Source organism: Geospiza fortis, unplaced genomic scaffold (genome assembly GCF_000277835.1).
Source record: "Geospiza fortis unplaced genomic scaffold, GeoFor_1.0 scaffold59, whole genome shotgun sequence".
Taxonomy (NCBI): Eukaryota; Metazoa; Chordata; class Aves; order Passeriformes; family Thraupidae; genus Geospiza; species Geospiza fortis.
Window position 1 is genome coordinate 2981141 of NW_005054381.1, and position 12526 is coordinate 2993666.

At 46.1% G+C, this 12526-nt stretch overlaps 1 protein-coding gene across 1 annotated transcript in view; it reads left to right on the forward strand.

The window, feature by feature from the left end:
- The window catches only part of TSPOAP1 (TSPO associated protein 1), a 47664-nt gene that overhangs the window by 1235 nt on the left and 33903 nt on the right, over positions 1-12526 (forward strand). Inside the window, exons 2-7 of the mRNA XM_031060365.1 lie at positions 3383-3490; positions 4333-4416; positions 5078-5167; positions 5867-5989; positions 6382-6486; positions 7217-7267. Coding sequence (XP_030916225.1) covers positions 3383-3490; positions 4333-4416; positions 5078-5167; positions 5867-5989; positions 6382-6486; positions 7217-7267 — 561 coding nt within the window. The remainder of the gene's footprint in view (positions 1-3382; positions 3491-4332; positions 4417-5077; positions 5168-5866; positions 5990-6381; positions 6487-7216; positions 7268-12526) is intronic.

Here is a 12526-nt window from a genome sequence, read left to right on the forward strand (position 1 = left end):
GGGTGCTGCTGTGCTCCGCAGTGCCCGGGGCGGCGGGTCAGGGGTGTCCGAGCCCGGGCTCCGGAGGATGTGGCTCCCAGGGGCTCTGCCGGTTTCCTCCCGTGTTTTCAGTGTGATACAATCCCATATTCCCCGGTGGGAGATTGGGCTGCGCATCTTCCTCCCACCTTCCCGCCAGCTGCTCTCGTTTATTGTCCCCCGGCTCTTACAGCAGATGCATTGAATATTAATTCCTTGTCCGTCTTCTCCAAGTCACTCTTGGGTTTATAAATCCCTCTCCTTCAGCCGTTGTTGTGTTGGGGTTTTTTTTTTTTGTTTTGTTTTGTTTTGTTTGGTTTTTTTTTTGTTTGTTTGTTTGTTTGGTTTTGGTTTGTTTGTTTCTTTCCGGCCTCTTCCATTATTCAGTGTTCATCATCTTGGTCTCCCTCCTTTGTGTGTTTTCTCTGTCAGTTTTGTGTTGGGGAAGCAGCGTGCAGCAGCATCCTGGACTGATTTATATGACAGCATAATGAAGTTTTCTTTCCCTTTCCCAGAAGATCTCTTTACCTTTTTGTCTAAGCACTCTTTATTAAACCATCATTAGTCTCTGTAGTCACTCAGTGTCATGAGGCCCTCATCACTGTCTCTGCTGCATCAGTGCTTGCAGAGCACAGATCCTGCTCTCTCTTATTCCGCCCTCTTATTTTTACTGAATATTTAGCCAAGAGAAAACCCTCCCCTCGCCCTGTGCTGGCTCACTGTCTGCAGACACCTTCTAAAGGACTGAGCTGAATGTCTTCTGAGCGCCCAGCAGGTTCCTACTGGGTCTCCCTCACCCACTTACTTGCTGACATCTTAAAGAAACCTCTTTATACATCTGTGAATATGTTGTCCCCTGCCGCAATGTAAGTTTGTTTGGATTTTTTACAGCTTTTGCATTTTTTGCAGTTTCTATCAGTTTGCCCAGAAATGGTGTCAAATGTACTGGTCTGTCTTTGTACAGATCTCTACTAGAATATACTTAAGACTCTGGAATACTCTTGAAGCATGGCATTTGCCATCTTCCAGATACTTTGTGTTGAGGCAATGTTGGAGAAGTGACTTGCTGCGTGGACTGATTCAGTTGCTGCTGAACTGAGGGATTCAGTTCATGCCCAAGGGGGTTTTAAACCCTGGGGTGAATGCTACATAATCTTGGTGGTTTGTTACTCTGTATTTTCTTAGTTTCCATAGTTCTTGTAGACAGTTCAGTTTCAGAGAGGTTCTCAGCCTTATTCTTCGTAGTTTGAGATTTCAGCCCACATTTCCCCCCCAGATTTGGCTGTGATGAAGAGGGATGCACAGATATTTTTTTTCCCTCTGCCCTGCCCTTACCTTCCTTGAATGACCCTTCCATACCTTGATTTCCACCTGATCCTGCGGGTTTTGTCAGACGAGATGGCTTTTCTCATGCATGTGTTTTGTTTCTCTGACTCGGAAGAGTCTGTCGTCACTGCCAGAATATTTTCTGGCTGACAAATAAGTCAGCAAGGCTAAATCTGACAGCACTGGTGAAGGGAGGAGGCTATTTCCAGTCCCTCGGCTGAACCCTGTAATATGGAGCACCCCAGGCTGGAGCCCCAGGAGCAGCTGAGGGAGCTGGGAAGGGGCTCAGCCTGGAGAAAAGGAGGCTCAGGGGGCCCTTGTGGCTCTGCACAGCTCCTGCCAGGAGGGGACAGCCGGGGGGGTCGGGCTGTGCTCCAGGGAACAGGGACAGGAGGAGAGGGAACGGCCTCAGGCTGGGCCAGGGGAGGGTCAGGTTGGACATCAGTGTAATTTCAAGGGGTGCTCAGGCCTTGGCAGGCCTGCCCAGGGAGGTCTGGAGTCCCCGTCCTCAGAGAAGTTCAAGGAAGGGCTGGAGGTGGCACTCAGTGCTCTGGGCTGGGGACAAGGTGGGGATTGGGCACAGCTTGGACTGGATGGGCTTTTCCAAACTCAGTGATTCTGGGATTCTCTGAAATACCAGTTTGGGACTTAGTATGAGAAAGGTGATTGAAAAGCAAAAAAAGTTTTAGAAATATTTCCGCAGGGCTATTCCACAGTTAAATATGGGTTTCACAGCAGACCTGAAAGCTTCCAAGCACTGGGACCCTTGAGGTGCCGTGGGTTGGGTGGAGGATCCCAAGATTTCCACGTGGTGGTTGATGCACAGACTGTTGGACTCTGCAGTGAACCTTATTTCATGGATGATAGGGAACAAGGTTCACATGGAAGGTGATTTCAGATTTTTTTTTTTTAGCAAAAAATGAGGAATCCTTGGTAGCCTGGGCTTGAGTGTGATGAGCTCTTGGAGCACTCAGGTTTTCAGCATAAGAGCCATGAATATAGATGTAGATAAAACCTATGTTTCTCAAGCCAAAAACAGGTTAAAAATCACATCCTAGGTATAGTGCTTAGACACTGCCCTAATGGCTGGCTGTAGAGGGAGCTCAGACTTCATCCCATGGGATCCCTCAGCACTGAAGGTGTTCAGAGTGAAATGAGGAATCCCATGTCTGAGGAGAGGTCAGCTAAAGCTAAGGTTGAGATGGATTCATAAAGTCCGGCTGCTTCCTCACGGTACAGGTTTGCTTTGATGATCTTAAAGATCTGTCCCTAAAATCTGTATATCAAAATAACTTCACAGTTAATGTTTAAAACCTTGTCAAGACCCTTTTTCATCTGTGTGTCTCAGTCCTTGCCCTGCAGTCAGGGCTTATTCTGGGCAGACAATGTCAAGTCAAGTATCAGCTAAGAGCAAAAATTCAGAGGATTAATGTGTGTTTGTCTGTGACCTAAATGAAAAGGCATTTTGTTAGAAACTTGTGTACAAATTTGTATAGAAAGTGTCTCCTTTCATCTGGTTTGGTGGTGCACAAAAGCCATGGCACTGCTACCATTTTAGCCCTGCCCAGCTACCAGCAGAGGTGGGATGCTGCATTTGTTGGTAGTGTTTGTCTGCTCTTCCTGCCCTTAGATTCTGACATCTTCACTTATTTCTGCCCTTTGTGGGCTGTGTTATCCCTTCTCCCCTCTGTGTTGCTTTGGGGAGGGCCATGAAAGGTGTTGCTGCTGCCTCTCATTGGGTCATTAGGTGAGGCACAAATGGGAGCTTGGATCCGAGAGCTTCCAGGAGCCCGCTGTTCCTCAGAGATGCTTCAGTCAAGCTGGGCTGGTTGGCACTGGGCTCCAGGAGATTGCCAGCACAGAGATCCCTGGTGGGCTGTCCAGCTTTCTCCATGTCAAGTGGTGCAGCTTAGAGATCAGGAGTTCCCTGTGGAGTGCTGTTCTCCTGGGTGGTACTGCCAGGAAAGTCCCTCTTCCCTTAACATGCTCTGTAGTCTCAGGATGTCCCTGAGCTCTCTGGCATCTCTTCTGCTTTCAGGTGGAACCAGGTGTGCAACCACTGGGACCTGCATCTGAAGGACATGAAAATTTTCCTCCCAAAAATGCAGTAACAAACCAGGAGAGCAGCAAACAGATACAGCAGCTGGTGAGTTGTGAACCTGGTTTGGGGGAAGGAGTGTGCTACTTTCTTATTTTTGTTGGGGGTTTCATATGTGCAGTCCAGGTAGAGATTTTGAGGACTGAAGTCCTTTTAGGTGCAGCTGCCCTGCAAAAGTGGGAAGCTTGGGGAACTGGTAGAAAAACACAGCCCATCTGCATGCAGAGTGTTGCTGGGTGCCAGGTCCAGGTGCTTGGGCTGGCAGGGGAATATGTCACACTCAGATGAGAGGGAAACATTCCAGTAGGTTCTGTGCTGTGTTTGGTTTAGACTTATCTGAACTGGGGACAGATGTGGATGAGGAATGTGCCTCTTGTGAATTATTCCAGCAATTATGACAGTGTACAGGGAGCTTTAGCAGCTCCTGTCCATCTGAAGGGTAGTGAGTAGCTGCAGATCAAGAGGATGTCTGTGCTCTGTTAGGTGTCACCGGAATTAGAACAGGAGCTAAAATAGCACAGCTGGTGTTTAAAGATGAAAATTTTATACAGAAAATCTGTTGTTTTGTCCCCCACACCTTGTCCTCTCTGCTGTTCTGTATAAATAGGAACAGTCCATGCATGTGGGAGCAGAATTATTTCCAGATGGAAGGTTTGGGGAAGAGCGGAAGAGCGGAATAGTGGTTTTTTGTTTTTTGTTTTTTTTTTTAATTTTCCTAACTTTCAGAAAAATCTCCCTTAGTTCGTACATAATTTAACTTTGTCACAAAGAGATTTTCATAAGAAAATAAAAATAACTAATGCAGCACTGGGTCTGAGAGGCTGGGCTTGAATTTCATATGCATTTTAAGAGTGTGGGCTTCCTGATCTTCTTCTGCTTGTTTTGTGCAGGAAGTTGAACTCAAGAAAAAACGCAAAAAATGTGAAAATCTTGAGCATGAAGTGAGGAAAAAGCATAAAAGATGCAAAGAACTAGTAAGTGTTCTTGTTGCCTACTTTATGAGCGTAATGAGAGAAGAGAAGCTAAGTTGTGTGCCTCTCTTGGATTTTCTTCATCATAATAAGGAATCACCAGTGTTTCTGTTCATTTGAACAGTGTCACAAATTTGGGGCTCCAGCCCTTAAGACTGGGATTGTTTATTAAGTCTTCCAGCTACCCGTGGGCTGAATACAGCTACACAAATCGCTGGAAGAAATTCCATGGCCTTTGCTAATTTAGGGAAATACTTAACCATTTTCACAGGCACTCCAGATAAGTATTGAAATGGTAACAACACCATCCCACTGTCTTTTTCTTGTGCTTTTTGTTGGCTGAAATCCTGTTTAATTCCAGGGAAGTTTTGTAGCTCATAGCAGAACATCTGGATTTCTCCCTTCTGTTTCTGCTTTGCTTTGCTCAAGAGATCAAAGACTGGTTTGAGTTGGAAGAGACCTTAAAGGTCGTCCAGATCCAACCCCATCATCCAGCCCTGGGTTCTGTTTGGGCAGTGCTGCTCACTGTTGCTTCCCAGACCTCGAGCAGCATCCCACCAGCATCCTGCACCATCAGGAAACAGGAGCAATGGAGCTGCTCTGCAGGATAATCTGGGGCAATTAATCAGAGGGCCTTGGTGTAATTCCTGCTCTTTCTGGACAGGAGATCCAGCTGCAGGAGGTGCAGAGTGAAAATGCACGACTGGCTGAAGAGAACTTGCAGCTGAATGAGAAGGCTGGGTGGGCAGGACAGGTAAAAGCCGTATCTTTGTCAGGTTGGCAGCATTGGCTTCTGCAAAACTCTGCTGAGAAGAACATGCTGTTCTTAAGTTTCCAGCTCAGTAATGGTTGTGTGCTGATCTGGGCTTCTGTTCTCAGCTTCTTCTCTGGACAAATCTAATGCACAAAAGTTAGAAAGTCATTTGTCAGTCCCATGTGTCAATTTGCCACCATGAATAAGGATTCCTACATATTTAATAACAGCTGTAAGTGGAAAAGTTTGTCTTTGCTTGCATTGCTGGTAGTTGTCAAGCCTTAGTACACCCTGGAACCAAAAATTCCTTGTGGTAAGTGAAGGAGGCAAAGGTGATTTCAGCAGGCTACTGAGTTTTCTGTCCTGTTCTCTGTGTCTAATCCTACAATGTGCAATTAAAAGTGCTTATAGACCTTATGCTTGTTTTTTTTATCTCTTCATTATGTAGCCTGTTCATATCCCAGTCTCTTCCTCTTTGCAAAAGGAGATGACTCTAGGGAGGGAAGCAGTGTGCAAATAAATTGCTACACATTGAGGCCTGATACAAATGCTCATATATTTAAGTGAAAACCTGAGGCAGAGGAGGTTCCTGATTTTGGTATCGTTGCCAGCAGAAAGCACAGAAATAAACTGGTCTCTGTTGTTTTTACAAGGAACACCTATGGCTGCTTGTGCTCACTGAAAATCCTTTCTCTTCAGGTTGAATCTGAGAATGCTGACCTGAAGCTGCAGGTTGTTTTAGTGACTAAGGAACGGGATTCAGTAATTCAGACGAATCAAGGACTCCAAACCAAGCTGGAGAATCTAGAGCAGGTGCTGAAGGTCAGTAGCATCCACATGGCTGGAAGGACTGTCCAAATACCTACTGCTTCCCTTGAATGGCAGAGGTTGTCTGTTTGCCTTTTCTGACCGTTCTTTTGTCTCTCTGCTTTCACTGGGAATTCTGCTTCCACAGGATTCTGGAACATGGCTTTCCAAAGTGGACAGAGGTGCTTTGGAAAGGCTGCTTCAGGGATTTGGGTGGGAGATAAGGTGGACGTCACTGATTTGAGGGTTTTCTCTGACAATGTTGCTCTGCCTTGTGATGGAAATTTCTTTCTTTGTGTAATGATGACATGAAATACAGGCCCTAGTTTGGCTTTGTGGCCATTGGTAGAACACGGGGCAGGGTTTCAGTAGTGTCACCCCTCAACTGTGTGTGTCTTCTCCTGCAGCACATGAGAAATGTGGCAGAGCGGAGGCAGCAGCTGGAAGTGGAGCACAAGGAAGCACTGCTAGTCCTGCAAGAGAAGCAGGAGGAGGTCCGGCGGTTGCAGCAGGTGTGTGGTGTGTGATGGGGACATTTTCCTCTCTGAATGGACTCCTGCACCTTGTTTCCTTTGGAGGTGTGCATGAGGGAGGTAGATGTGAGTTTACAGGGTAAGAGTGTCTGAGTCCAGGTGAACTCTGGTACCTGAGCAAAGTGAAGGGCTTTGCTTGTGAATGTCAGTTCTGACCTCTCACTGCTGTATGTCCAGAGCCCAGAGATGTTTCCAGACTGTACAGTGATTTAAATCATAAAATCATGGAATCATTAAGTTCAGAAAAGCCCTTCAGGATCGAGTCCATCTGTTCCCCCAGCACTGAAAGGCAACCTCTGACTCATGTTCCCAAGAGCCACAGCTACACAGCTGTTAAAACTGCCTCAGGGATGGTGACTTCACCAGTGTGCTGGGTGGTCTGTGCCAGGGTCTGTGAAGAAATTTTCTCAGTATTCGACCTGACCCTACCCTGGCACAACTTGATGCCCCTTGTCCTATCCCTTGCTCTCTGGGGTAAGCCCAGCTGCCCCCCCCGGCTGTCCCCTCCTGTCAGGGAGTTTTGCAGAGCCTGAAGGTCCCCCCTGAACCTCCTTTTCTCCAGGCTAAGCCCCTTTCCCAGCTCCCTCAGCTGCTCCTGGGGCACCAGACCTGTGCTCCAGTCTACAATGGACTACCAAGATAGGATGACAGTAGAAGTGAACTCAAGTTGGCTGCTCTCTGATTTACTCCCTTCCTTATTTTTCCTTAGGCGCAGGCAGAGGCAAGAAGGGAACATGAGGGAGCAGTACAGCTTCTAGAGGTAAGACAAAAGAAACAGGAGGGATTAGTGGCTGATTATTTATAATATCAGTTTGGATGCCCTGGGTTTTGTTCTGCAAAATGCTGTAGTGTTTTGATTGGATGCAACATGTTGCTGCAGTGAAAGTAATATTTGGGTTAAAGTTCAGAGAATTATATCCTGGCCTGCTCAGTCATTAGATTGGTTACTTCATTCAGATTGTGCCCAAAAACTCTTTTAGGGGTACATTTAGTAATCAAACTCAGATCTGCCTGTTCCATTTCCCAGCATCATGTGAAAGGAGAATACTTGCGTCCGTGAGATTTAAAATTTTTCTTGTGTATGTGTGCTGTATTTGTTTTATTAAGGAAAAATAAGAAAAGTTTATTAGGTAAAAGCAGGAAAACCTGAGCATAAAGAGTGGTGAAGCCTTGTTCCATTTGCTCTGACTTGCACACTGGGAATGTGCTTTGGCTGGTGGCTGGCAGTGTACTGGTGCAGCCTGGCAGATGTGCTGAGCACTGCTTTGGGGTTGATGGGCATGAGCTCAGTGTCTGTCAGGGTGACTTTGGAGAAAACATTGGATTCCTGGGGCTGCAAAGGCACAGTGCCAAACCCTGGAACCTGATGTGACAGTTTAGTGACTGTCGGAGGGTTGGGTTGAGTGTAGTGGCAAGGGGGGCATCTTCTGCTCTCTCAGAGGTTTTCTGAGCCCTGAAACATCTGAGATGAGCAGGTTGTTTTGCTGTACCCCCAGACAGCAGGGTCTCTCGGGGCCGTGCTCCTGTCTCCAGTGGTGACAGTCAGGGCTGTCAGAATGAACTCCCTGTGCCCTCTGCTGTGCAGCTCTGTGGCTTTTGGGAGCCCAGGACTGTTGATGCAGGTGGGCATTGTCCTTGATGGAGATGGCTCCATGACTGCAAATAGCACCAGCTTTGGATGGGGCCTGGCCAGTAGAGCCCGAGAGTGCTGGGCTACTGCTGAACAGGATTGAAATGTTGTAGGTTGGGTGAGTCTTGGGGGATGGGACATTATGTGTTGTGCCCTTGCCACACCCCTTTGGGGACATCTGCATTTGGCTGCAAAGATAGGATCAACTGATACAGGTGCTGCTCTGCGTGACCTAGTGTTTAGCTGGGTTCTGAGCAGCTTTTATGGGGAGGGAGGGTTGCTGTGGTGCTGTTTCAAGGCCATTGGAGCAACCTGGTATAGTGAAAAGTGTCCCTGCCCATGGAACAGGATGAGCTTTAAGGTCCCTTCCAGTCCAAGCCGTTCTGGGATTTGATGATTCTATGATGTTTGCCAAACGTTTTCTAAACTAACTCAGTGAAGGGTTGGAGAAGCTACTTAGGTTTAAACCAGACATCTTCCTGTGCAAAGGAAGAAAGAGATAGTCCTCTTGTTCTGTGTTTGAAGGTAATGTTCTTCTGCAAGGGCCTTACCAGTTAAATATTCTTGCTTTCATGTTGCTAGTACAGAGATCACAGAATCATCAAATGGTTTGGGTTGGAAGGTACCTTGAAGTTCATCCAGTTCTACCTCGTGCTATAGGCAGGGACACCTTCAACTAGATCAGGTTTCTCAGAGCCCGATTCAACCTGACCCTGAATTTTATAAAGTAGAACAAAGAAAGAGGAACTGTCATTAAAAGCCAGTTTAATGCAGAGCAACAGTCATTTAAATTACTTAACTATAACCATAGTCATTCCAGAACATCAGTGTATGGCATAATTAGGGGGTTTGAGATGTCTTTGCTATGTATTGTCATTTTCACATGTGCTTGAATTGCTTTTTGATGTTATATAAATGAAGCATGAGTGTAGTCCATTCTGTTTGAAGAGTTCTGTCCCGTGATTGTCTTAAGTCGAGTCTCTCTCTCTGGAGATGTTCAGAACTGGACAGAGCTCTCGGCAGCCAACCCTGCTCTGAGCTGAGGGCTTGTATCAGGTGATCCCAGTGCTCCAGGTGATCTCCTTCAGCCTTAGGTGTTTTGTAGTTCTGAGATAAAGCAGTGACAGGGGTGAGGAGAGTATGCAATGGGGTGTGTGCAGAAATGCCATGGAGAGAAGTGCCCTCTCAGCTTAGGAAGAAGAGCTTGAGGGTTAAGGTCATGGGAATGAGGGAGTTCAGTGGTTCCAAAGTACATGAGACAAGATTTCAACTGCCTTTGGCGCTGCACAGATACAAAAGGAGACAGCCTCCTTCCAGGAATCCAGTTTTGTTGCGAAATGAGGGGACCAGAGCTCAACTTTGCTTGCTTTCCCTGACCTAGGAGCAGGATGCAGGACTGAGCAGGCAGTCAGCTGCTTAAGAGCCTGTCGCAGCCAGGCTCTGAGCTGTGCTTTGATTCCCAGAACTCCATGATCTCAGACCTGGGGAAAGATCTGAGCACAAAATGTCCATTCCATTCATTTTTGAGTGGGTGCAATGTGCTGGGAAAAGGGGGCTTGAAATTTAGCAGCCACTCTAAGTATATTGTCATTTATCTTAAAGCACACTGGGATTTGGAGGCCCTCAAAAAGTACCTGGTTATCTTATTCATGCATTTAGTGTGTAGGATTTAGCTTTTGTTTGGCAAGCAGATGCTTCTGGGAATGAGGTGGGAATCTCAGAATGGAACAAGGCAGACACTGTAATTTGGTGAGAAAACAATTTCATTCAGACTGAGGGTTGGATTATCTTTGGCAGAGTGTCATAGTGTAACTGCTGATGTGGTTTGATATCTCTTTTTGCTTTCCTTCTTGCTCCCAGACTACTTTGGATTGCATGCAGGTACTGCTCTAATGCTGTCAAACAGGACGTTTTTCCATCTGTTCTGACTTTGACAGTTGCTTGGTATTCTTGTTTTAACTATACTCTGGAAAAGATTGCAAGAGTATTACTGCCAAGAAATAAGTGTAATTAAAGGAGCTCCCAGTATGAGTCTGATGGGGCAGCTGTATTTCTCTTTAAGTGCCCTGCTTTCTTGACCAATTAGAATTAGGAGCTTACTTTTTTGGCACTTCCAGATTTTTAGAATTGCCCAACTGTGCTCCTTCTCCACATTTAAGTGTCTTTGCAGTCCAAGAGTGAAGTGTTTCCTTCAAACTCCAAAAGCAGTGGTGAACAACATTGCAAATAAGTGTAGTGGAGAAGATGGGTCCTGCTGGCTTTGTAACTGAGCGGAAGATGGGAAGCAGAGATTGTGGATAATGCCAATCCCAGGAGAGGTGGTACTAATGAAGTTCCAGCTTGGGAGCTGTGCTAGCTGGCCTGTTCGCAGGTGGTTTCGAAAGAAGGCTGGTATAGAAGTGCTAGGGTTTGTAGCTGATAGAAAACTTCTTTAAAACCTTCCAATCTGGCAGAAATCTCAGGAGGAATGGGGAGATAAAACGCAGGTGACATTGGCTGTGCAAAGGCGCATGGAGGAGAGAGAGCAGAGACTAAATATGCCTGGTGGTGGGCTCAGAATTCCCTGCTGGCACAGGAGGTGCAGGGTTAGAGGTAGGGGGTTTAAAAAAAAAATGCCAACCACAAGTTGGTCAAAAAAGCAGCAAAGTGGTGGGAATTCTCAGGAAAGGACTTTATTGGGTTATGCTCACATCCTGTAGAAGTTGCACCCACGCTGATATGGAGTTGTGGCATCAGCCCTGCTTTTAGCAAGAGCTTGGACTGCACAACTGCAGAATTCCCTTCTAGCAAAATGAGAATTCTCTGATCTGAAAAGTACATAGCAGAAGATGTGGAGAAGGGCGAGCAAGGCACATCTGAAGGGAGAGCATGAGCAGGAGAAGTGGAACATTCCAGCCATTAATGAGAGGGTCTTAGAGGATGGGGCTGAAGTGGTGGTGGTTGGGTGTGGAGAATCAGTTCCTGAGTTGGTGGTTAAACTGACCCCACCAAGCTCTGCTCCTTCTCTTGCAGCCTCTTCTGGAAGTCCAGTCCCTGTTGTGGGAGACTCCTCTTTCTCCCCGTTTTGGGTTGGGCACAGACACAGAAGTCTTCTCTGTGTCTGGAGCTTGATTCTTGCTAGTTCCCTGAACCTCCTGGCCATGTCCTTCGGCCTCATCTTCCTCATCTTCCTGTCTCCCAGCACTGCCCTGGAAACCTGCTACTTCCCCTGCAGTCTGCAGTCCCCTACAAAGTAGCTGCTAGAGGTACACCTTGTGTATGATGTGGCAGTAGTAGTTAAGGCATGTTTGTATGTTGTTTGGAATAACAGATTGAAAAGACACTTGACTAATTAGGTGTCTTAGAATTAAACTGTGAATTATCCAGGTTATTGGCTTCGCCACCAGTATAAATGGATTTAAACTGTGGTTTATAAATTTACAGGACAAGGTGCTATTATGATGCTATTAAACACAATATCCAGATGCATCTGCTGGCAGAGAAGACAGGAAATCCCCCTCTGGTCCTGCAGTTATTCTGAACCTATCTGTTGTTGTAGGCTCTGTCCCAAGGTGGGATCAGGGATGGATGTTGGACTTGAAGAAGCCCTCCTTTGATCCAGTGCAACTGTTCTTACTGTTGAGGGTTTCTTTTCTCTGTTGAGATGTAATGTTGTAGGGGAGAAGTCTTTATGAGAAAAATCCAAACTGTAAGTAAATTCAAACACTCATATTGGCAGAGGAATCCTGTGCACCATGACTTCGTAAACAAGGAGTTGACTCTGAGCAAGTGGATAACACAGACACTTCTGGAAGTTGGTCCTGGCATCTGAATTCAGTTCAGAGATAGCTCTTGCCAAACTCGAGAGACTTCGCCAGGCTTTCCTTAGAGCATGAGAGCACCTTTAGACTTGTGGAGGGAACAAGTAATAAACTGAAATGCCTAAAACAGATATGTCACAGTCAAATAAAAATGCATGACCCTCCTAAATCCTTAGGGAGCAGCTACAAAGGTTTTGTGTTACTCTGAGACCACAGAGAGGGCTTTATCCAGGTCAGATATGTTATTTTTAGAGCTGCTTAAAATCTTGGGCTTTCTGACTCACATAATATTTCAAGGCATCATTTATTTTTGAGTTGGAAGGAGAAAAAACACCTCAAATACATTTGGTAGAATAGAAAATTTTGAAGAGTGCAGTGCAGTCATCTGTTTTGGTGCATCTTACCTACAAGAACCAGTGAAAGGAGGGAAAGGAGCAGTTGGAATCACCTGGAAATTAATCTGCCTAGAACCTGGGGGAATGTGGGGGTGTGTAAAGACAGCCAGGAATCAGCAGTGTTTTGTAAGGGGAAGTTCTAGGGATGGTAAAAAGAGAATATGGAAAAATAAAAATGGTTCACTAGCAGGAAT